Raw genomic sequence first — 25,884 nt, forward strand, 5'->3', positions numbered from 1 at the left:
GCGCTGGGCACCCTGTGGGCACTGGGTAAATATTTGCAGAGCGCACTAGAAGGAATGAATGAACCCATTGGGCGCCGCTGGGGGGAGGGCGGGGCCGAGGGCAGGTGGGAGGCCGCCGACGCGGGAGGGGCCCTCGGAAGCCCGTCCTCCTCCTCCCCCACCCCCTCCCCCACCCCCGCCCAGGCCCCAGCGCGCACCGCTCTGGGGCTCCCGAGGCGGCCTCTCGTGCGATCAAGGGCGCGCAGGGCTGGGAGAGCGACCTGGGGCCCCTCTTCTGGGCGCCGGAGTTCGGAAGAGGGTGGGTCCCCGCCGCCTAAGAGCAAGAGCGCGAGAAGAGCCGGAGGAAGGAGCGCCCGCTCGCCCGCCGCCTCGCTGCCACCCCGGCGCTCGCTCTCCCGGCTCCTAGGTTTGCTGGCTGCTCCTCCCACCCGCGCCCGCCTCTCTGCTCGCGCTCTCGCTCGCTCAAGCCGGTTTCCGAGCCCCACGGTGCGCCCGGGCGAGTGCGGGGCGAGGGGCCCCGGGGCCAGCGCCGAGCCGGGGGCGGGGGTCCGGGCAGAGCGCAGCCGGCCGGGGAGGGGCCATGTACGGCGCGGGCGCAGAGGGGCCCGTCTACAGCAAGTGACCGAGCGGCGTGGACGGCCGCCTGCCCCGCTCCGTCACCTGGGGCGGCGCGGGCCCCGGTGCCGGGTGCCCGGAGCCCGGGTCGCGCGTAGAGCCGGCGCGATGCACGTGCGCTCGCTGCGCGTCGCGGCGCCCCACAGCTTCGTGGCGCTCTGGGCGCCCCTGTTCCTGCTGCGCTCCGCCCTGGCCGACTTCAGCCTGGACAACGAGGTGCACTCAAGCTTCATCCACCGGCGCCTCCGCAGCCAGGAGCGGCGGGAGATGCAGCGCGAGATCCTCTCCATCTTGGGCTTGCCCCATCGCCCGCGTCCCCACCTCCAGGGCAAGCACAACTCGGCGCCCATGTTCATGCTGGACCTGTACAATGCCATGGCGGTGGAGGAGGGCGGCGGGCCCGACGGCCAGGGCTTCTCCTATCCCTACAAGGCCGTCTTCAGTACCCAAGGCCCCCCTCTGGCCAGCCTGCAAGACAGCCACTTTCTCACCGACGCCGACATGGTCATGAGCTTCGTCAACCTCGGTGAGTGAAGGCGGGAGGGAGGGGTGCGCGTCTCGGCCAGGAGTCGCTTTGGGACAGGGAGGGCGCCGCGTCTTGCATCCAGCCCGCCCATCTTTCCACTCCCGGTAGTTTTCAAAACGGCAGTGCCTGGCCGAGGGTCTCCCACCCCCCTGCCTTAGTGGACCCCAAGCTGCGCGCGCCCCAGGTAGGGCGAGCCGGGCTCATCTGGCCTGTGGGAGTTCGGGGGAAGTAAGGACCGGTCTGAAGCCCGCTCTGGGTTTAGTCGGCGACTGCACCTCTGGGGTGGGAGGCGCCGGGCGGGCCGCGGCTCAGTTCAAAGCGCGGAGCTCGGTCATGTGAGCTGTGCCTGTACGGCTGGGCCTGCGCTACCTGGATTTAAAGGGCCCTGCTCCGCGAAGCTGACTTCCCGCCCTTTCTGAGCCCCTCTCAGCCCTGCCTGGCCCTGGCATCGCGGGCTTTGCGCTCCCTTCCCCGACCTGGCAAGCCCTACCTGTCCCCTCGCGGTGCGCCCGCCGTAGCGTGCTGCGCGCCCCGAGCGCCTCGGGGCCCCTTTCCTGAGCGCTGGGCGCCCCTCTCGCTCTCAGCTCTCCTGGCTGGAGCTGGGGGAAAAAACGTTGCCATTGCGACCTTTCTATTTTAAATATTTAATGATAGGTCCCGGACTGGCAGAATCCATTTTCAGCGTTTATCACGTGTGGCGCGCAAACCACGGCTTCTGGCTATTGGGTGGCGAGGGATCTCCCAGCAGACGCCGCCGGGGGAGGCTAGGGGACCCGGCTTCCGACTGGAGCCGCGACCGCCCCGGGGATCGGAGGCTGGCGCTGCGGCGGGGGTGGTGCCCTCGCTCCATCTGTGCACATCCACCAGACTTACTCAGACTAACCCCCGACTGCGCGCTATAGGGCTCATGATCAAATATTTGGTTTCTGAGATAACACGCCCCGATAGCGCTGTTTCCCGAGCCGCTTTCATTCTACAAGTGTCACTTGCTGCGAAAATACGAACGAAGTCAAGACAGCAAACTCACGCCCACCGGCGCTGTGTCAACAAGGAAATAATGATCCTGAAGCCCCCCGCGGGGCACCTGGGGCGTGGATGGAGGGCGCCGGGAAGCGCGGATCAACCTTAATGCTTCCCGCGCCAGATAAGGTCCCTGGAGTTCCCGGGACGCCATTGTCTGTCCTTAATAATAGCCCAAAATCAAATAGTGAAACGAGTTTCAGCGAGCAAGGGGTGGGAGGTTTAGATGCCAAAATGACTTCAAGAAAGTTTAAATTATACTAGGCAGCCTGTTAGAATGAGACAGCTCCATATGTCCTGATTTAGAACAATCTCCAAGATGTATGGGGTGGAAAAAAGCAAGGTGCAGATCAGTGAGGTTACATACGTGCTTGTATATCATGCTTTCCCACTGGAGGAAGACGCCATGGATTGGAAATAGATTTTATGGGGGCAGGGCAGAACTGGGGCTGGGGCCTTAGGGATTTGGGAGCTGGGGCCTGATTTTTCATTGTCTGCAGTTTTGTGTATGATTTTTTTTTTTAATGTGCATTTGTGACCTATACTAGAAGCTAAAGAAAAATCCCAAATACGTACATGTAAGTAAATTAATTAAAGCAGAGCTGTGTCTCCATCCTGAAGCCAGGGGTTAACCAGGGCCCTTTCTCTGGCTGGGGATTTATGGTATCTTCTGTTCTGTCGGATACCTGTGACTCCCAGTGAATGCCAGCAGGTCCCCGTGGCGGCCTTCAGAGCCTGGCTGAGGTCATTAAAAAGGTATTTGTAAGCCCTGGCTTCTGTGGAGGGCTCTGCAAACACAGTGCAGAAAGCACCCTGCTGCTTATGGACCAACCGCGTGGCCAGACACGGGCTCCTCCCATGCCCGAAAAGGACTAGGTCGCCAACTGGGTACCTCTGGGAAACTTGGGGCAGGGCTGTTTGCTGCCCCTTGGTAGCGGGGAGCAAGCTGGGACTTGTTTGGGAAGACCACAGCTGGGTGGTTTTCCTCCTCTGGCTGTACACACACCTTTCAACCCGTTAGTCCCATTTCTTTCATCTTGAAAAGACAAAGACCGGCTTGTCTGAGCCTCTTAATCAGTCAGGCTAGCTTTGGGCTTTGTGGGACAGTCCTGACTTTCTCAAGTCTTGCTTTCTGGAGCATCACTCCAAATTAGATGGCAGAGTGGCTTTTAACAGAGAGCAGTGACCTTGCTTGCTTTCTTTCTCAGTCCCTAAAACTTTCTCGGTAATTAGTTGGGTGAAGACCTGGACCGCAGTTGGGCAAGACTCTTCCTGTAGATGTTTCTAAGGTTGCCCTTTAATTTCTGCTCGGCAGCAGCATGGGAATAAACCGCCTGTCCCTTCCATTTTGTGGGGTTCTGGGATTTTGCCACAGGAGGGGCTGGGGGGTAGCAGTGGGGTTGGAGGGGGCGTGTAGGAGACCTGCTTGGAAGCTGAGAAAAAGCACACGATTTTTCCTTGGATTGCAGATCATACTGACCTGTAACATACAAAGTTTTCTAAAGATGCGTTTAGTCTCACACTTTTACTAAGAGTGAGAAAAACGTCGTTTGTTCATATGCAGCTATTACTTGTTACCTTGCAGGGGACCTGGGGGGGAGACCTCGAAGGGAGACTGACTTTCTCCACCACCCTCTCCTCCCCTCAAAGCCCCCTCCTCCTTCCACCACCCCCTCCTCCCTCATTGCATACCGCTGCTGTCCTGCAGTGCTCGGCCTGAAGTCTGAAGGCTTTTGCAGGGCTGGTGCGTTTATTCTTCCGTCTGCAGCCAAACTGGTTTTTGTTCCTCTAAGTCGTTCTCCTCAGAATTCAAGCTTTTTGCCAGGCTGAGTGGGATCTAAACTAGAGAGGGAACTAGAGGAGAATTTATGACAAAACCAGGTGCTGAGAATGAGGACCTCAGACCGCACCTTGTGACAAAGACCAGCCTGTACAATAAAGCCCCTGTAATGCTAGCTGAGCTGCCGGAGGGAGACTTACATCTTCCCAGGCTGGGCCTCTTAAGTTCAATGGCGAGATTTGTAAACTGGTTTGGATTAACAAGCCCCCAACTCCTCTGTGCAGACTTAAGTTTGGAATTCAAAACAGGCTACCCTCTCTTAAACTGTCCCCAGGCAATGTGAGTTCTGCAGACTGAATCCCGAAGATAGCTACCCTCCCCCCCACCCCTTCTTTCTTTGGAGAAATCCAGCAGCTCCTTTTGGGGTCTTCTGAAGAAGCCCCTGGCACTGGGGGTGTGCGATCCACATTTATCTCTGATCCAGGTTCTGAAGGAACCAAATTTGTTTAATCTTTGAAGCTAAATTAAAAAGAGGGGAAGTTAGAAACCTATCCTTATTGGGCTCAGTGTCTAAAAGTGGCTTTTGTTAATGTAGCCGAGGAGTGGGGAGAAGGCCGTTCGGTTTTACTTTTATTTTATACCATCTGGCGATCCTTTTTGTTGACAAGTGTTTGGCATTAAGATCTCTCCTTTTGCCCCTTCAGAACAGGCTCTACCACTGTAGAGTATTAGAAAAAGATTCTGTTACAGTTTAAAAATTTCCTTCAGGGAGTGCTTGCCGAGGGAGCACAGGCTGCAGGCGCTCGCAGCTGTAACCTGGCTTGTGTTAAAATTTGGAAGGGGCTGCCCCACATTCCAGCACTGGAGTGCCGGCCCTCACTGGTGAGCAGCCAGAGGTTAATATAGATGTCACACAGCCTTCCCTCCTTCTTTCTTTCTTTCTCTCTTTCTGCAGTGTCTTCGCTATAGGAGTGCACCAACAGCTGTGTTTTTAGTAACCCTTTCAACATCACTTCTTTTAAACCTCATTTTCCTGCTTATATAAATCAAAGATCTTCTCCCCCCTCCCCCCAAGGATATATGTGACCCAGGTTTGAACTTTTTTGGGGGGGGTCTTTGTATTTCCCTTCTGGAATCAGAGCAGGTTAAGGCCAAAGCCTGGATGCCAGCTCGCGTGGCCAACAGTTTTGGTGTTTATTCCAGAGTTGTCACTTGGTTGTGGGGCGGCCCTTGAAGGGGTAAGGGAGGAGGCCTAGGGAAGCGAAGGGGGGGCTTCTCTGAACGCACAGAGAGAGGAAACAGCTTCTGAGATGCAGCTCCTGCGAGCTCCGGGTCGGGGCCTTCCGTAGCGTCGTAGCCTGTCAAGCCTCTGCCGGGATAAACACAGCTGGCCCGCGAACCCTTGACCAGCAGCGTGCCTGCGATGTGAGCGAATATCACGTGTCCGCTGCGCTCGGAGAGGATGATGACTTCATTCCAGGGAGAGCCTCATCTGAGTTGATTGATCACCCCTATCGCTTTAATATCTTTTTTTTCCCCTATCGGGTAAGGTCATATTTGGCCCATTGCAAGAATCAGAGTGTCCTAACACTCCCCCAGTCTCCACCCTTCCCCAGCCTGCCCATCCATTTCACCAGCTGACTATTTTGAATGGAGAGCCCTTTGCACCAAGGGGCTGGCCACGTTCATGCTTTGGCGATCCCTCTTCAGACCTAGCTGGGGGCTGTCGGCACGGCTGCTTTTTGGCCGGCCTCTGCTTTAATGCAGTCTGGCAGTGTCACCGGGCTTAGGGCACAGGCAGGGATGTGTGGGACCTGTCACGTTATTGTCAGAAGGAATGCATGGATTAGCCTGTAAAACGTGGCGGTGGGAGAGCGCTGCAGCTGTGTGCGCTTATTATAAAAGATTTAAGTCCCACTGGTAAAATCAGTACGTTGAGTTGCATGACCCTCTGCTTTTAATTAGTTGGAGTCAAATGCGCCGGTGCCATTTTGCCTCCTCTCGCCTTCGTGGGGTGAGGAACTACCAATATTTACATAGAAACTGTTAATTTGTGGTAAAAATGATAACACATTTAGCTTGGCACACCCAAAGTGCTCCGACTTGATGGATCCCGGATCAATGTGGAGTAGTGGGGTGATGTCACCTGGGCGAGGGGGCAGGGCGGCCACATCAGTGATGTTTGTCGCCTGGACCCAGGACCCAGGATGCGGTCGCAGGTGCCTGTACCGATGGGTGGGTGCAGTGCGTGAGGAGGCTGGTCTTTCAAGAAGCTAGCCGACTCTGTCTTTGCAAGCCAGATACGTTGCGATTCAACCCCGTGATGTAAAATCTTTTAAGCATTCTTACAAAATTGTGAAGCGAAGCGGCAGTTGCCTTTCTGGTTGTTTTGCGTCTGTTCTCCCAGCATGCTGGGTCCTTTGTACTGGGCAGCTCAAGGCACAGTACTTTATTTATTCCAGAGCTTCAGATGCTTTTCTTTCCAATTCCTGAAACAGTTTATAGAGGAAGGGGGGGTGCTTTCACGGCAAACGATCCCATGTACAACCACAGCTATTATGTGAACCGTTCGCTATTAGCTCTGTGTTCAGCTGCACTGGAAATCTGGGTTTTGCAGCAAATGGCATTTGACAAATAATATTTGACAAAAAATGTGACTTGGTATTTCTTAATATGGAACAGATATTTCCCAGTTAACCTTCTGCGGGGAAAAATTGCTCTAACCCGATGTGAAACGGCAGTGCCGATGAATACCAGGGCTGCCGCTGTGTGCTTCCCCCGCTCTCCAAAGTGGAGTGTTTATGATTTGGGGGCATATTAGCAGTGCATGAAGCTTGACACTTACTTATGTGAAACTCAGAGTAGCATGTGCGATGCCGTCCTTTCAACATTTGTGTCGGGAGGCATGCTGGGAGCCGAGAAAAGCCTTTGCTGATCCGCGTGGAGTGGATTGAATTAATGACAACTCCAAGAGCACCAGTTTTAGGGTAAATTGCTTTATTGTTTTGGAGCCAGGGTGCTTATAATCCGGTTCCTGTACAAACATGTTTAACGTGTGTTAATGCATTTGCAAACCAGGGCCTCTCAGCACAACCCTGCTTTTCATTAATTGATGTCGGTAGCATGGTACAGTATTTCAAAGAGCTGGCCAAGTATAAACTGTGTTTCCAATTTCCTTCCTTTCCTGTGTTTGGAATGCCAATGTTAATTTGTTCCCATGCAGGAGCAGGGGCTGCCAACTGCGGCTTTCTATAAAGGGCTTCACGGTGAAGGCTTCCAGCCCTCGCTGATGCTTGGGGCTGCCTGGCCAAGTTTCCTGACACTTTGCAGCTAATTCTGGGTGATATATGGAGTGGGGGGTTGGGGGGCTTCACTGCCGTGTAACGGAAGTTCTCGGTGACAGCAGAGGGTGTGACTTGGCAAGAGAGAACGGAATGGCATCCACACTGATTCTCTTTAGACACAGCTTCAACCCATGTGTCTGTTTCCACTATGGTTGCCTATTAGCTGTGTGACCTTGAGCAAGTTACTTAACGTCTCTGAGTTTGTTTCTTCGTTTCAGAAATCTGGTTAAGAATCCCCTCCTCCACAGACCCTCATGAAGACAAAGTCATATCTCTCTTGGGTAGAGTCGGGCACCAAGTAGGTGCACAATAAGTGGTAAACCTTGTTTGCATTTTGGTGGCCAGATCACTATTCACTTTGGTATAATAGTCCAAATTTCCGTTTTTAAGTACTTGATCTTAAAGGACCAAGATTAAGCCACCCATGTTGTTTTAGAGATATGAAGAAAATGACCCCAAAGATGTATATCTTTGTATATATGTGTATCCCCCGCCCCCCAACGACACATGCATTTTCGTCCTCTTCAGAGATCAGTGACATTTGAGCACACCAAACTTAGTTGAGGACAAGTAGAGACTAATGCTGACTTTCTCTTGATTTTAAGCATCTATGGCTATTTCAAAGCTTTCCTACTAGGGAACCTAAAACTTGTATGAGGGGTGTACAGGAACTCTCTACTATCCTTGCAACTTCTCTCTGAATCGAAAATTATTCCAAAATAAAAACTTTTAATTTCAAAAACTCGCATTACTGACATATTTCTTCCCACCCCTTCCTGGAAGGTGGTCAAAGTACAAATTGTCTTTTCCTTGATTCAAGGGAGTGACAAGCCCAAAGCATTCATTAACAGACCAGCACAACTTCCCCACTTTTTATGGGAGCAGGTGCAAGACTGCCCGCCCCCCGCTCTCCCAGCTGCGGTTGGGATAACAAAGTCCCAAGTGGATTCAGTGCCTTTAGAAGCCTCTGGAGACCAGAGGATGGTGAAGGTCTCCGGGGCCTGAGTCTCGGGGTGGGCTTTCCCACACAAGGTTTCCCATAAATTCTCTTCAGCTCTTTCTGTACCGTTAGAAAACTCTGACTTAGCGAGTATTAAGGGTCCCACATCTTTGAGGTCACGTTGTTATTCTTTCACATCTTTATCTCCCCAGAGTAGCTTTCAAGTTTCACTCTTTTGTTGTCTGGCTTAATTAAATTTGTCTGTGAATAAAAACTTGCACTGTTTCCAAAATTGCGGACTTGCATGTTTTTAAACAGTGGAGTTAGGCCTGTACCGTCTTGTAATGCCAGCCTCTCTCTTGCCTTCACGTAGTTTGAAGAAAAAAAAAGAATCCAAGCAGTTAGCATGACCATCCACCTAGAATGGCCCCGGGGCTCGTCTGCCCAGCAATTGAACAATGCACTCAAAGGCAGGAGGGTTTTTCTGTGGTTTCGATGGCTTGTGTTTTGGCCTTTGATAAAGGACTTTTTCTTGACTCTTTTCTCAGACATTCTCCCCGTCCCGCTCTAGCACTGCCTTGCAGAATTCTCATGGCACAGAAGGTACTCGGACATTGGCAGCTTGCGTGCGTGCTAGGGGTGAGGATGTTACACGGCAGCGTCTTCAAGTGTTTTTTGATCTGGCATCCCCGCTAGGAAATCTTTGAGTACACACCCTAAGCAGAGATAGATCGTATAACTACTCCTGTTTTAGGATGGTGTGCCCTTTATAAAACAAAGACTAAAATAGAAGTTTAAGTAGGAGGCACTAAAGATAAAAAAATACAAAATTCTGATGCTCATTAATACACATTTTAACTCATGCATCATTAGTAATTAATGCAAAGATTACAAGTTTAATTCATTAGCAAGACAAATGTCATTTTGCTGTCCCTAAGGTTTTCAATGTGATGGAATTTGATCTTTCACAGCTCCTGGTGCAACAGTTTGCAGTCAGCGAGCTAAAGGTCTGGTCCTAAATTTTGATTATTTTGATCCTTTGTCTAGTCAGCATCAAGAGTTCACAAAGAACCCCACAATCTCGGTAGCCTGAAACCACAGAGCTTTGTTGTTCTTTTGTTGTGGCTGCGTCGTGGGTTGGCAGGGGGCTCTGCACATTGGCCGGGCGGGAGGGTGTTCAGATCTCCAGGCCGACGGAGCTGCCGCCCTCTTGAAAGTCACCAGTCGTGGTCCCAAAGGGAAAGACAGCGTGGCTTGTGCACGGGCTTTTCATCTTTCCAGCCGGAAGCTACACGGGCGCTTCTGCCTGCATTTCATTGGTCACAGCCTGTCACGTGGCCAGACCTGACCCAAGGAGGCAGGAGATGACAGTCCCACCCCAAGCTTGGAAAGGGGAGCACCAGAAAGCGCCTGGGGAGTGGCACTCACGACCACACTGTCGCAGGCGAGGGCTCTCTCACGGGGTAAAACGATGGAAATAGAACAGGTGAATTGCTGCTGGCTGCCTTACTGAAAACAAGGTCTGTGTTTTTCAGTCTCATCCATCAGTTATGCAGAGATGCTTGTTGAAGCTCAGCCAGTAAGTCCCCATCTTCCCTGACGCCCGTCAGTCCTTGAAATTTACTTAGTTGCGATTATAATCTTTCCCGCCCCACGTCCCGGTGGATCCCTCTTGCCCCCGCTAAGCGCTTGCACCCCATTTTGGAGACCAGTGTTTCTAGAATCTTCCTGATCACTGAGGTATTCACGTGGTTCAACAAGAATAACCACTTCTCTCCATTCCCACTTGTAAAATGACTCGCCTCTTTAGGACTTGTCTTTCAGCAAAAGCACGCTTCGGCGGCACTCGGGTTCACTACCCAGAGGATGAAGGAGCCTGACTCTGGCCCCAGCTCAAGAGGCCCTTGCCCTAGCCGCGGTCTGTCCGGGCTGTGCAGGTGACTGTCTTGTCATGAGGTCTTGCTTTTTCTTCCTGGGCTTCAGAGGCACTTCCTCGTCCAGGCAGGATCTTGCAAGGCTAAACCTAGAAACTGAATTCAGAGACTCCTTCGTTATCTAAATGCATCGCTGAAGTAAATCCCAGTGATAACGTGGGAGGGTTGTGATCTTTCTGTAGCACCAAATGGATTTATAACAGCCTCCCTTATCAGGCTCCTTATTTAATTCTCTCAGGTTCTGCAAAGCAAGTCGTAGCATTCCCATTTTAAGGAGGAAGAGACGGAAGGGCCCCGAACTTGCAGAGCTACGAAGTGGTGGGGTTGGCGTTTGAAACCAGCTCTTGCTGAAGGTACACCCATTCACTCTTCCTCCCGGCCCCGTGGAGGTGCGTGAATGGGGGAGACGGGGCACGAGGGCAGTGGTGATGAGACCACCAGAACAGCCTCCAAGCCCTTGACCTTGACTTTGTGGTTCTGTGCTCTGAAGAGGAAGATAAAGATAAGTTATCCGTCCTGCTTGTGGAAACTCCCCTCTGCTCTGTCTCTATGGCTTAAGAATTATCGACGACGGGGCAAAGGGCCCCGAGTGCCCATGTACTGGGGCTCCTGCATGCACCCCACACCCACTTGATGGGAAAATTCCAGAGGCAGCTAGGGACTGGTATTTTAATAGCGATACCTCAAGACACTGTATTGAAAAGATCATGGAGGTGGTTTTTACCATATGTACTGGAATAAATATTGCCTATTGTTTGTAATACCATCGTCACCACCAGCCTAAATGTCCATGAGCAGGGGATTGGAGAAATAAATTTGTAATACATTTATTTATAAATGTGTAAGAAACCAGAAGGGAATGCAAGAATTTCTTTTTTATGTATCCACTTAGACTCAGACAGAATGTCAAGAGGGAGAAAGCCAGTTGTAGGAGGATGTTTAGGGTGTAAGCGTTTGTCGTTGTGTCAAAACAGACACACACAAGAGCACCAGATAATACTGTGTATCGTTTGTGGGCTCATATATGTGTGGTAACACTACGGAAACATGGCGGTAGGACTCACACCAACCGCCTTTGGGGAGGGAGGCAAGGGATGGGATTGGGGAGAAATTTTAAATAAATTCCAACTGTTCTGGTCAAGTTTCCTTTATTTTAATAATAAGAAACCATTCGGAAGTGCAGTGTGGTATCCTGGACTGGATCTTGGAACAGAACAAGGGCAATAGTGGAAAAACTGGTGCAATCTGAAAAAAATCAGGAGTCTGGTTAATAGTAACCCATCGATATCAAATTCTTATTTTTGACAAGTGTCCCACGGTTATGGAAGATGTGAACCTTGGGGGAATCTGGGTGAGGGTCCACGGGAACTTTATACTGTCCTTGCAACTTTTCTATAAAGTTATTCTAAAATAAAAAGTTTATGGGAAAACCAGGAAGCAACCGTGATATTAACTCCTGCAAATTCTTAGTTTTGTGGGTACCTGGATATTAGTTACATTTTCCTCTGCATTCTTCTTTGTGATTACATTTTTCCAAGCACCAGTGAATCAGAAATCTCTCCTACTGGAGACAAGAGTCTTGGCCTGAAGCTCAGCCCTGAGGTGGCTCTTGGTGGTGTGGCCCCAGGGAACCCATCTTAGAGTGTATTCAGGGTATCACGCCCCAAAGGCCAATAACTCATCAATCCACAGACCCATTAACATGACGGGGCCTCAGCCAGCAAATGAAAACCCCACATTGGCAGTGTCCCGAGACCTTCAAAGCTCTCCCTGCCTCGGTTCACGAGGTACCCCGTGTAAGGCAGTCCTCCTCCGTTTATAAGCAAGAAAGAGAGGGGAGGGGGTCGTTTTAGGTCTTTCAGTTTTCCTCTTGGTCCTGAACTTTGTGAAATGTCCCCCCACCCTCTTCCCTCTTCTCAGGTTCCATTTTCTGACTCACTTGACCTAACATTTGTTGAGGGAGAAGCCCTTAAAAATGGCAGTGGGGCCTCAGAACCTTCCAGGGCTAGTAAACGTTTATAGGGTGGAGGCACCCGTTGGTCATTTCCTTTAGGAGGAAACAGTAAATGAAGCCACTTGCCTTATACCTGCTCAAATCCGGAGCTCCTAATTGTCTTAATATATTGGGGGGGGGGGCGGTGAGGGTGCGGGGGGATGGGAGAGGAGATCCAGAAATCTCTGGTTCTCATGTGCCTCAAACACCCTAGGAACTTGGAAGTGGCCCTTTCACGTAGGTGTAGAGCAGGGTTTCCCACCCGCAGCGCTGTTGACATTTTCAGCCCGACTCTTCTCTGCCGGGGGGCATCCTGTGCGCTGTAGAATGTTGAGGAGCATCGCTGAGCTCCACGCATGAGCGGCCAGGAGTGGCCTCCAGTTTGACAACCACAGTGTCTCCAGACATAGCCAGATGTGCCCTGAGGGGCAGAGGAGCCCCCGGCGGAGAACCACTGGTTTGGGGTAACTCTCCTCCAACTTGGAAATTGACTTGGGAGCCTTGGCTTCAAACCCATTGGCCCATGGCCGTGAGCGGGGAAAGCGGCGTTTTCGGATGGAAGGATCGTTTTCCGGTTGAAAGGAAGACAGAGTGCAAGCAAAACGTGAGCCCTCTCCTGGGGACCCAGCTCTGCCTGGATTTGAAACAGCCTGGAGACGAAAAGGAGGTCAGATCTCTCAAGAGCAGGCATTGTCTCCCGGGAACCAAAATATTTTTACAGCACCTTTTGCCCGATGATACTAAAAACTTATTAAACACACACTTAGAACCGGTCTCTCTTTATTCCCCTCCGCCAGCTTCTCGGGAGGAAATAGGGCAAACCTCTCTCTTACCTTGTTCCCCTCCAGCAGGTAACCTGCTGGGGGGGAGGGGCGGTGAGCGAGGAAGCTGCATTTTCCATTTCTCACTGCAGCTCAGAGCTACGATAAATAAAGCAGGGAGACCCGCTGATTTTTGTGCAGACTGTGAGCCAGAATGGCTTTTACAGTTTTCAGAAAGGGTGATAAAAGAAGAATATTCCATGATGTGAAAATGAGATGAAATTCAGACTCCAGTGTCTATAAAGCTTTATCGGAACTCGTTTTGTTTGCGTCTTGTCTGTGGCTGCTTTCATGCTCCATCCACAGAGCTGAGTGGTTGCAACAGAGACGGTGCGGTCTCCAAAGCCTAGAATATTTATTATCTGGCCTGCTATAGAAGTTTGCTGACTCCTGCTTTAGACTGCCCATACCCTCTACCTGGGGAAGGGTAGATAGTAAAAAAAAGTCTGAGTTTTATCTGACCCCTCTGTCCTCTGCAGACGTCCAGTGACACATAGACAACCCTCTCTCTTCCCGGATGTGGGAGGGCCTCCTCTGAGTTTGACCAAACTCTTAGTTAAACAGATTGCTCCTCTGAAGACTTCCTGGCATCCTTCATGTGGGTCGTGGGTCACAAGTTCCCACCAAAGTGATCAGGTAGATTTCACAGCTTTTCCTAAATTCGCTTCATCCCAGCAACCCCGTCCCATGTTCTCTTTTTTAAAAAATTGTCCTAAAACGTCTCAGGTGGTAGTTAAGACTGGCTCTGGGGTCGGACCTGAGTCTAAATCCCACCTCTGCTACTTGTTAGCTCTGTGACCTTGGGCAGGTTATGAAACTCTGGGTCCCCGTTTCCTCCTCTGGGTTCGTGTTGGTGCCTGCTAACCGGGCTGCTGTGAGGATCCGTCCCCTCCGCGGTGGCGGGAGGAGAGCTGAGCATGGTGCCCACGTGGCAGCTGGTGCCCCATACGTAACGTTAGTGGCCGGCAGCAGCGCTGTCACTTGCCTGGCCAAAACTCGGACCACTGTGGGCGTGGCCTGCCTGTGCAGGTCCTCCGTGCAGCTCCCCCTGGCATGTAGGGCAGTGGGATGCACCGCCTGGCACCTTCTGGGGATGGGAGCGGCGTGGGCACGTGTCCCACCAACTGAGTGCTGTGGGATCTGGGTCGGGGTGGTCCTCCCTCAGCCGGGATGCCCCGTGATGAAGCTGGAAGCTGGCCTCTGTTGACTGGGCACGAGGCAAAGCAGGAAACTGGTTTTGTTATTACGAGTCCTGTTATACTAGAAAGTTACCTCTTGCTGATTATAATCTGTGTTTATCCGTGCAGAGGTTTAAGGAAACACCAGATCATCAGGACTAACCCTCCGCGCGTCCGCCAGCTTAGGGCACAGACAGCCCCTCAGATTTAGACACTTGTCTATGGGCGGGCCTACTCTTAAAAAAATGAATAACAAAAATTTCACAGTAAAATTGTACCCTTTTCTCTCTTTTTTTTTTTTTTCCTGAGCTCTGTTTATGTCAGACTTAGTAGCATTTCCTGTGCCCGACATTTTGTTTTGTTTTGTTTTTGTTTTTTTGCGGTACGGGGGCCTCTCTCACTGTTGCGGCCTCTCCCGTTGCGGAGCACAGGCTCCGGACGCGCAGGCCCAGCGGCCACGACTCACGGGCCCAGCCGTTCCGCGGCACGTGGGATCTTCCCAGACCGGGGCACGAACCCGCGTCCCCTGCATCGGCAGGCGGACTCTCAACCACTGCGCCACCAGGGAAGCCCCCGACATTTTTTGATATGGGCAACTGACCTCCACCTGAAGTGCGGACCCACCCATGCCGGTCATTCTTCAAATAGCACGATTTCCACATTTATTCTTCTGTGTGAGGAAACTGGGACGCAGGGGTGACAAGTCATTTGACCAGCTTTGGGGACAGCAGGTCTGTCTGGCTTTGAGTCCCGGGTCACTGGTGTGTGGCCTCATGCAGGTGACCGGAGGCATTCAAGTGCTCTGGGACCCAGCTTCTGTCTTGGTCAGCTTGGGCTCCCATAACAAAACACCGTTTCCTGGGTAGCTGAAACATCAGACGTTTATTTCTTGTAGTTTTGGAGGCTGGAAGTCCGAGATGAGGGTGCGTGCATGGCTGGGCTCTGTTCTCTCTGGCTTGCAGACGGCTGCCCTCTCGCTGTGTCCTCACATGATGGGGAGAGGGGTCAAGTCTCTTCCTCTTCTTATATGGGCGCTAATCCCATCCCTTCATGACCTCATCTATACCTGATCACCTCCACACCTGAATCTGGGGGACCCAATTTAGTTCATAGCAGTTCCCCTCTCATATGGTGTGGCTTAGGGCCCAGGGCAGCTGGGATTAAATGGGGGTGATGGCAGCCATCTCTCAGTAAACAGGGTCTGCCCCGGTACTGCCTTTGGAGCCCAGTCTGGCTGCAGAATCTCTTTTAGGTCCTTCTGTAAACATGGGTACGGCCCGATGTCCTGACTTGTCCTCACTGGGGACGCCTGTAAGTTCCTCTCCAGGTCCAACTGGGGTCCTCACATTTAAGACCCAGCATTTTCCTAAGTAGCGTCACGTTTGAAAAATCATATTTACATTATTTGTTCAAATCCCATTAGAGATTTTGACGAGGCCCGGACATTTCACGAGCAGCGTGATGCTGCATTTGCCCCTTGGTGGGGGCAGTGGGTCAGACAGAAATTGGGCAGAGTGAAAATGACCCTTGGAATCCCTTAGGAAGCTGCCATGTTGGAGATGGACACACTCTGTGTAAGTCCCTGCTGCTGGTTTTCCTTCCAGCATTGGGGTAGTTTGCCACTTCTTCCGTGGCCCATGAGATGAGACAGTTGGCTTAAGTTTAGTGCCATATTATACCAAAATACCTTTTTTTAAAAAAAATTTATTTATTTATTGGCTGCATCGAGTCTTGGTTGCAGCACAGGGGATCTTTCGTTGGGGCTCGCGGACTTCTCTCTCGTTGGGGCTCGCGGGCTTAGTTGCCCCGCGGCACGCGGGCTCTTAGTTCCGCGACCACGGATCGAACCCGCGTCCTCCGTAGTGGAAGGCAGATTCTTAACCACTGGACCGCCAGGGAAGTCCCCGAAAATACTTATTTTTAAACACTAGCACCACTCTCATGAACAGGAAGTGCTGTAAGATATATATGTCCCAAAGCCTGCTCCTTGTTTCTGTGGAGATGAATGATGTCTCACTTAGGACTTGTTCTAAGTCACAGTATACCTGCCTAACAGTGGCTTCAGCATTAAAAACATGTCAGTATCTCCCATAACAGCAAGTCTTCTGTGAAGTGATTCCAAGTTTGGGGTAGCAGCTCAGTAATATCATCCAGGTATCCATGAGCTTTCCCCCTTGCCTTCACCGTCCTCTAATGTCTTATGTCTTTTACCTCACGGTTACAGGATGGCTGCTACAGCCCCAGACATCACATCTTCATATAATCTCACGTTCAAGGCAAGAGAAAGGGAAAGGGTCCAAAGAGCTCTCCTTGCTTATCTGTCTTCCTGGCTTCCTAGACATTCCCTAGAAGTCTTCTCTGTAAGTCCCCTGGCCCAAACTGGTTCACAAGGCCAGATTTTGCTACAAGGAAGGATGGAAAGGAATGAAACTGGCTTCTGGCCCCCACAGTAGGAGGGAAAGCTTGGGGAAGGAAAGTGCATTGGAAGTGTTCGTTATGTAGCCACATTCAAATAATCTAAGTTGTTTCTCTCTCCCTCTTTGTCGTTGTTGCCTATGTGGTGTATAGGTGGATTTACAGAAGTTATTTGAACATGTGATTTGACTCACCTCTTCACTATGCCCAGATAAATGGGGACCCTGAGCTAGTTTCCAAAGTCTCCAAATAATAGCGTGCCGCAGTGAATATATGCAGAAGTTGGGTTGCATGTTGGCATTAATTCAGCCAGACCCTCTGCAGCCCATGGAGAGACTTCAGTTTCTCTTTAAACTCGAACCTGTGAGTAGGTATACCTCTCGCCCTGACTTTGAAGACTGCGTGGGATTCTGGCCAACAGCCAGTTGCCTGTTGAAAACTATCTTTATTTTATCACCATCTCCTTAGACAAGTGGCAAAACTTCTTGAAAATCATCTGAAAAGGTCAGAATCATTGTCCCATGGAAGAAAACAGAGGCCAGGTCTGAGTTCTGCTTGTGGGACAGGTGGCTCCTGTTCCCCTCTGGGTAGAGAATGAACAGATCAAGATACTCAAGGCATGTTACGAATCTGTGTCTTTGTTGGATAAGCGAGGGTGGAGAGCTACTTGGGATGGAAGCCCTGCTATCCTGGTAGAACCTTGTTTGTACCCTGAAAGCCCTGTAAGAACTTTTTTCCAGTAAGTGGGTTCTGGGCACATGGGTTACTTCTGCTTGTTTCCAAGAGAGACCGATGTGAGAGGGTCTGGGTATATCCCTAGGCCCACTGGTTGGAAGAGATGATCAGTGGAAAAGGAGGTGGAAGGTGTTTTCAGGTGTTATTTCTGTGCAGTGTGTGTTTGGTGTGAACAAAATTATATGTAACAGAATTTTGGGGTTGCAGGCAAGGAAATATATTCAAACTAGTTTAAGGAGAATAAATAGGAAATCGATGCATCCCCAAGACCTGGGAAAGGACATAACAGCGACTAGAATGTCCTTAGAGAGTCCAGGGGTTATTCTCTCCATGTCCCTCACTGAATAGCTTCCCTCTGACCTCTCTGCCCCACTGGATTCCTCTGCTACCCTGCCTATTGGGAGAAAGATGGCCACCCACAGCAACTTGTAGTCACAGCTCTCTGGCTAGCCACATACTTGCCTTACCAGCTTCCCTAGCAGGATGGAATGGACATGGGATGGTGTTCTAACCAGTGAAGCGCCAGAGGAAATCTGCTGGGAGTAGAAAGGGATGGGAGATGGTTCTGAAAAATATTTTGCTTCCTGATGAGTGACAGATGAACAAACAGAACAGTCTATCTTTTTCTCCCTTTTCTTACCTTGAATGTGGTTCTGTGAAGATGTGATGTCTGGAGCTGTGGCGGCCATCTTGTGACCATTCGGCAACAAGCGTAAGGACTGAACATCAATGTGCAGGCGATGGCAGAGCAAAAAGATGGAAGAAACTTGAGTTCTTGATGACTTGGTTGAGCTACTGCACCCAAATAAAATTCCTCGGGAGGGACTCTTAGCTTGAATTACATGTTCACTCATGAATCGGTTGGGTCTAGAAGGTAGATCATGCTTCATAAATAAGGTTTCTGAGAGTCAGCCTTTGGCCCCCTGTGGCTGGGTTGGGGAGTTGGGGGTGTGTGTACGATCTAATTATCGCTAAGTTAGCCATAAAAAAAATAATAATCTTTGTAGCTAACATTTGTGAAGGGCTTACTATGTGCTAAGTACCCTTTATCCTCTTTACCTATATTACTAATTTAATCCTCCTAACACCTGTTTCAGGTGGGAGCTCTTACTATCCTCCTTATTTTAGAGATGGGAAAACTGTGCACAGAGAAGTAAGTAGCTGGCCCAGAAAGTGTATTTGAATTTGGAGGTCCAGTTACTGAGCCCTCCCTCTTAAACTTGATCCCGAGCTGCTCCTCAGGCTTGAAGGATGGGTTTGGAGCAGGTGAATAAACAGCCTTGCTAACGGGAGGGTCATAGGTCAGGGCAGTAGGACGCCACATACACGTTTCCCAATTAGGTGCTTTAGGCATAATATCCCATTTCTTTGATTATCGATGCTTCTGAAACCAAGATGTCTTAAAATTGATAAAGGTGTTAGTATCTTTTCCCCAAACAGCTGGTATGAGATTGCTCTTACTATAGGGGGACTATGGTGACAGATACTTCTTGAGTACAACTGGAGATGGATAAAGCCAGCCAGTACGTATTGTTGATAAAACTGTTTATTGAAGTTTAACTTGTGTACAGAACAGTGCACAAATCTAGAACAGTTAGGAATTTCCACAAAGTGAACACACCCAGGTACCAGTGCCCAGAACAAGAAACAGAACGTGACCAGCTGCCAGAAGCCCCCTCACAGCCTCACCCAAGGGCGACTGCCATCCTGTCTTCTAACGCCATAGACTAGTGTTGCCTGTTTTAAAACTTTATCCATTTAATTGTACAAGTGTTCCCTTAAATCGCTACCAATCATTTCCAATTATTTGGAAAGATGACTCCATTTAGACCTGTTTCAAGTAAACCAGAGGAGACTCACTTTGGAAATCTGTTTGCCGCTCTGCCGGTTACATTCAACAGAGAATCCAAACTGTAATTTCGGAACCCTTGTTTGGTTTGACCTCGGATTCTCCTTCACTTACCAGAAATAGGTTCAAGGGACAAAAATGCAGTTTTAAGGGTGTTTTGATAGTTCAGCTTGGGAAGTCAAGTTCAGTTTGTTGCAATGTGAGCGTGAAACGAATAAGGGTCTTGAAGTTTGCTGGTTTCCACCAAACTCCCCCCTGCAAGCCCCCGGGGCGGCTTCTGAGCATCTCTTTACAGTCCTATTTGCAGAAGTGGACGCTGATGCCTCTGTGATGAGTGTTTTGCTCCGTGTATGGGGTTTAGAGGAGACTCTTACTGTGAAAGGGAGATGGGAGTCCGGCATGAAGGAAACGAAGAACAATCTCTTCCTTAGCTGCACCTGCACGGCTCTGGCTTAATGAGTTTAGGTTGATGGAACCCAGACCTCAGGAAGGATTATAAATTCTCATTTGATTTGATTTGCTTCTAAAATACCTTAAACCAGCTGTGCCTGCCCAGCTGACCCAGGAGTCTCTGGCTGCTTTGGGGGAAGGTCTGAGAAGGCACCCTCCTGTCCTGGGGAGGGGCCCGTGGGCTGCCGCACTGCCCCTCCCACCCCCGGCCACTCCCGGGGCCTCCTCCGGTCTGGCGCTTGTCCTTGTCATGTCCCATGATCGCTGGCCTCTGTCTTCTTGAATTCTCATGACGGCACCATATAACTGGGGACCTCTTCATGTCCCCATTTTGTTGAAGGGGAAGCTAAGCCTCGCAGAGATGGGTTAACTTGTCCTGAGTCACTGCTGGTGATTGGCAGAGTCCGAGTCTGAACCCAGGCCATAGGGCCCCATCTCAACCCCAATTCTCTGCTGCTTCTAGAGCTGAGTGAGACCGAGAGGGGCTTTTCTGCCCTCCTAATAGGGAACCCGGGGGGAAAGTTTCCAAAGATTGTTCACTGAGATACTTGAGAACCTGCCAAGTGCCACGCAAGTGAGTATGGTGGGTGGAACAGTGGAGAACCACAAAACAATCAGAGCTGACATCGTTCAAGACTTCTCTGCGCACCAAGGACTCCACGGACGGGCTCTATTCTGGCGGTTCTCAAAGTGGGGTCCCTGGACCGGCGGCATCGGCCTCTCCTGACAACCTGTTAGAAGTGCAAGTTCTTGGGCCACACCCCAGATCTCCCATGTTACAGATACTGGGAGTCGGTCCAGTGGTCTGTGTTTTGACAGGCTCCCCGGTGACTCTGGAACACGCCGAAGCTTGAGGATCCCTGGTCTGTTTTAATCCTACGCCGACCCAGTGAAGTCAGTGTTATTCTCATCATCCTCGCATTTGACAGATGAAGAGTAACTTGCCCAAGCGCCCCGTGGGTGGCAGGGCCGGGACTTCCCCCCCAGCCTGGCTCCACGTTCAAGCCTCTTACGTTCTGTACCTGACTTCTCTCAGGGCTTACTCTGGGAGTTAAAACCTAGAAAAGAAGATGGTTAATAAACAGGTCAACGGGCCAATGAATCACTTCCTTAAGCCGTAGGAAGGAAATGAACGGGGAGGGGCGGCTGGGAGGGAGTGAACGGCCCGGCTCAGCCGAGGGGAAGGGGTCTTGGGGCCGGGTGGGCCTGAAGCAGAGCCCCTGAACTTGCTGGGTCTGATGATTACCCAGCCTGATGTCACTCAGCAAGTGACAGACTCCCAGGTGGCCCTGTGACCGGGGCAGGGGTCGTCATTCCTATTTTACAGACGGAACCGAGAGCCCAGGGGCCACCAGCGTCCGACGCAGGCCTCTCCCACAGCTCCGGGATTAAGTTCTCCCTACTTCCATGGCATTTCTCACACTGGGAACCTGTTTTTGAGGAAGAACCTCCCCGTCTCTCTGAGAACACGTATTTGGACCCTGGTTTGTGATAAGCTCTTTATGTCGTCATGCTGCTATCAGAAACCAGCGCGCCGATGCTACAGAGCAGCGCTGTCCAATAGCACGTTCCCCGATGATGGAAACGTTCTGTATCTGCCGTCCAGTACAGGCGCCCCTGGGCACATTTAAACTGATGACACTGAAATAAATGTAAACACTGCCACACCGGCCACATTTCAAGTGCTCTGTAGACCCATGCGGTTAGTGGCTGCCATACTGGACCGCGCAGATGTAGAATTCAAGTTTAGGTCGAACTACATATAGGTCAAAATGGGTGGAAATTTCACAACTTTTCATGGTACAACCTAACAGAAGTGAAAGGGGACTTCAGGCCAATTAAATCCATTCTCTTCTTACTGAGGGAAGAACTGAGGCCCACGGAGCTCAGGGTCCCACGCAGCCGATTGAGAGCCCAGGTGGGACCAAAACCGCCTGGGTCTCGTGAGGCTTGTGTGTCTGTTAGCTCCCGGATTCTCAACTCGGCGTGGTTGACAGTTGAGGCTGGACCACCCCCGGTAGTCGGGGGCCGTCCTGTGCACTGTAGGATGTTTAGCAGTGTCCTGGCCATTACCCACCAGACGCCAGTAGCACACGCTCCCTAAGCTGCGACAAACAAAAAGGAATGCAGGCATTGCCCAAGAGCCCCTGGGGAGGGGAGGGGAGAACAAAATTGCCCCTGGCCAAGAATCACTAGTTTAGCTGAAATGGTAACTAGTTTCCATTCTTTCCCCTCATTTTCAATTAGCTAAGGATGGGGTGGGGACCCAGAGGTCCCTAAGGGCTGGGTTCCCCCCGCTCTGGGGAGACGGGTACCCCTGGATGAAGGATGGCTGCCTCGATTTATGGCGGAAAGGTTGATGTAAGCTCACAGCCTGTTTTTCTTTTCAGCTCTACCAGCGTCTGGGGCTTTTTAGGCAAACAACTGGCTTTGGCCCTAGAGATAATTAAACCCATCTTTTCTCCGCCTCCCCGCCCCATCCCCTAAACCCTTTGGTCCATTCAATTCACAATGATAACATTGTTCAGGCAATAGCGCACACATGTTGACGCCGGGGTGTTTAATCTCGCGGGGCAGCAATTCTCCGCTCCACCCCCTCCACATCTGCGCGGCTGCCACGCTTATGACAAAGCGCCTGGCCGCCAGCGGGCTCGCCTCCGCACCCGCGGCTCGGGACGCGGCCCCCTGCGTCTAACAAGGAGGCAGTGTCTCGGAAGACCCTCTCGGAGCGCCCGGCGCTGGGGCTCCAGGTGGTCTCGCTGGCAGCCAAAGCATTTGGTGGAAAGTTCGAGAGTTGAAGCGGCAGTTCAGGGGAGACAATGCCGCTTGTGTGCCCTCTGCCGGGCGGGGCCCCGCCCCCTGTTTTGGGGGGCTGGGGAGGGAGGATGGGGAGACGACGGGTTAAGGCTATACACCACCTTCAAGCGGTCGGCCTCCCTCGGGGCGACTCTAGCACCAGCAGGAGCAGTATTTACAAACCAGAGGGACCTGAGAGGGATGCGGAGTCCTCGCTCTCTGAGTTTAGCGTTTAAGGAGATTAATGTTGTGACCGCGTCGTGTGTGCTGAGAGCTTGGTGTGTACTTCAGGGATGTCTTTATTTAACCGTCTCCATGGCTAAGAGGTTGGCGGTGGCTCCCGGCATGAGGGAGAGAGTGTGGCTAAGTGGTGAAGCATTCAGACCAGCTGTGTGGCCGTGGGCAAGTGACTTTACCTCTCTGAGCCTCAGTGTACGCATCTGTAGAATGGACACGCTGCACGTGCTTACTTCTGAGTGGAGGGTTTTATAAGGATTCGAGGAAATGATGTGTGTGTGACACACGTGATGTGGTATCCAGGCCAGTGGGAGGGCTTTGATAATGGTACCCGTCCTCCTCATATCGTTAGGATGGCTGCTATCAAAACAAAACAAATCGTCAGAAAATAACAAGCGTTGGGGTGAGAGAATGTGGGGAACTTCTGTGTGCTGCTGGTGGGAATGTAAAATGGTACAGCCTCTATGGAAAACAGTATGATCAGTCCTCAAAAAATTAAAAGTAGAAGTACCATATGATCCAGGAATTCCATTTCTGGGCATATATCCAAAAGGGTGGAAAGCAGGGTTTCAAAGAGAGATTTGCACACCCATATCTGTAGCTGCATTATTCACAAGAGCCAAAAGGTAGAAGCAAGCCAAGTGCTCCCTGACAGATGACTGGGTATCCACACAATGGAATATTATTCAGCCTTGAAAATGAAACAAACTCTGAAGCATGCTACAGCATAGATGAACCTGGAAGACATTGGGCACAGTGAAATAAGCCAGCCACAAAAGGATAGATACTGTGTGGTTCCACTGTATGAGGTACAGAGGGCTGTCAAAGTCCTAGAGACCGAAAGTAGGCTGGTGGATGCCAGGGGACGGGGTGGGTGCAGAACGGGGAGGCGTGTAATGGGGCCAGAGTTTCGGTTCTGCAAGAGTAAGAGTTTCTGCGTATCGCTTGCACAGCCATGTGAATGGACTTAACGCGACTGAGCTGTACACTTTAAAATGGTTAAGATGGCACATTTTATGTTGTGTGTATTTTTACCACAATTAAAAATAAAAATTTTCAAACGGTGGCTGTTACCTAGCTCAGGGGTTGGGTAGGCGACAGAGCAGCCATCCAAGTGAGCTTTTATCCACCTCTCACCTCTAGCAGGTCAATAGAGGGCTCCTTCCCCCAGAGCGGGCGGTCAGGAAGTACTTGTAGAATGAATACAGTCGGGGTGAGGAGACACCGAAATATTTTCTTGGCAGTGTTTATCATGTTAGACTTTGATGCAGTTTTCCTCTTCTCTAGGACCGTCTCCCTTCTTCTGTAAGAGCAGCACAGTGTATCAACGCTCACGTTATTAACATTTTCCTGTTAGGGTCATTGGTATGTCTCTTCAGTTCTCTAGGACTCCCAATTTATGGCATGCCTCTGGCGGCTTTTTCAAGCTCCTTAATCTTGCCGTGTAAATCTTGGAATGAATGAGGAACCGTCATCAAATTTCACATCCCTGAAGCTGCAGAGCCATAAATCGCCGAGTGACAGCAGCCTTGGTAACATCAGCTCCAGTGAATTCTGGCGTGTGCCAGAACCTTCTGGATGAATTGTATCCCCGTAGGACAGGAAGGAGCCTGGGGTGAAAGTTTCAGAGTGAAATCAGGGTGGGGGGATGCTGGGCCACAGGATCCTAAGAAGTCAAGGGTCTTTGAAAACGCAGCTCTAGTCTCTGGTTATATTTTGGACTTTGGTTGGTTCTCAGAGCCTCGTGAAAGGCGTCCAGGGGTCTGCCCCCAGCCCATAACTGGAGCTCGTGGTCCAGTCTGAGCTCAGGGAAACCGGACGCTGAGTGAAGAGCAGACTTCTAATGCTGGACTTGCAGTTTTTACTTGGAAAGTGTCACTTTGCTTATAAAATATTTAAGTCCTCTCTCATAGTTTGGCGGCATCTTTTGGGGACAGTCAGAGGACCGCATAGTCTGGAAAGTTAACTAAGCTTTTTCTAAAAACCATGAAATTTTGGAAGCAACAGCTGGGCCATTAACTTGCTTACTACTATTTATCAGGTCTTCCTAGCCCTGGCCGGGAGACCGGCTCAAGGAGGGAATGAAGGCAGCTTTGTACGGGCTGACAGTCCCCCCTCCACGACGCAAATGTCCGTCCTCTGCAACTGGCCATCTCTTTGTTTCTTTGCCTTCTCTGCACGGCTGTCTCCACCATTACCACGTCCTGGGGTCTCCAAGCAGCCGACGATCAAACCCCGTGCGTGGCCTCCCTATCCCTGTTACCTGACGCTGGCTACCACCTGGTCATCTCATCCTGCCCGTCTCTGGTCCTGTTCCTTCCCCTGGACCGAGGTCTTGCGGTGGCCGTGTCTTCCACCTCCCGCACAGCCCCCCAGGAGTGGCCCGAGGCGGTGCTCCTCTTTCTCATTGGATGTGCATTTTCCCCACAAAGCTAGATGCCTAAGTGCAGTTCAACAGCCCCCAACTGGACATTCAATTGTCCAGTCTAATTTCCCACTTGGATTTCCCACAGGTCACCTCAAGTTTAGCTTTCTGCATCTACACGTGTTTCTTCCCTCCTACTTCACCTGTGGAGCTCTTCCTCCTGCGCTTGTATCCACCACTGACATTATTGCCCACGAGGCGTTCCTAGCCAGCACTGGGTGGCCCTTCTCCATCTCCCTCTCTTCAGAATGCTTGCCCTTGACCAGTCTTTGGCTTCTGTCCATTCCCACTCCTGCTTCGAGGTGTTTACCCAATAGAATTGTGTTCACCACAAGGAAGGATGTTCACTGCAGCCCGATTTGTAATAGTCCCAAACTGGAAACTCCCCAAATGCCCATAGAAAAATCAGCAGTGGCCTATTCATACGGTGGGGTCCAATACAGCAGTGGAAGTGAGTGAATAAGCGCTCCGCATAGCCACAGAGGGTGCGCGCGGACACAGTTAAGTGAAGGAAGCAGAGGCAGAAGGGGGAGCCCCAGGCAGGCAGGATGAGTCTGTGGTGTTGGGTGTTCGGATGGTGGTCACCTCTGGGGATGAGCAAGGGGCTGGTGTTTGGGAGGGGCCCGGGGTGGGGGTGTCTTTGGCGCTAGTAACGAATGTGCCGTGTCCTGCTCTGGGTGCGTTTGCATTGAGAAATTTCACGAAACTTCACGAACACCTAGGATCTGTGTGCTTTACTGCATGTATGTTATCAAGAAAATAGTTGACTTGAAGACTAGAAGAGGATTACACGAAGTAATACATTGAATCCAATAGGCGAATGGAG

General features: G+C 51.0%; 1 protein-coding gene across 1 annotated transcript in view; it reads left to right on the top strand.

Moving 5' to 3' along the window:
* Positions 1–205: 205 nt before the first annotated feature.
* Positions 206–25,884, top strand: part of BMP7 (bone morphogenetic protein 7) — an 89,296-nt gene continuing 63,617 nt past the window's right edge. The window contains exon 1 of the mRNA XM_032607010.1: positions 206–1,141. Coding sequence (XP_032462901.1) covers positions 724–1,141 — 418 coding nt within the window. The 5' untranslated portion in view covers positions 206–723. The remainder of the gene's footprint in view (positions 1,142–25,884) is intronic.

The sequence above is a fragment of the Phocoena sinus genome, chromosome 15, assembly GCF_008692025.1.
Source record: "Phocoena sinus isolate mPhoSin1 chromosome 15, mPhoSin1.pri, whole genome shotgun sequence".
Classification (NCBI taxonomy): domain Eukaryota; kingdom Metazoa; phylum Chordata; class Mammalia; order Artiodactyla; family Phocoenidae; genus Phocoena; species Phocoena sinus.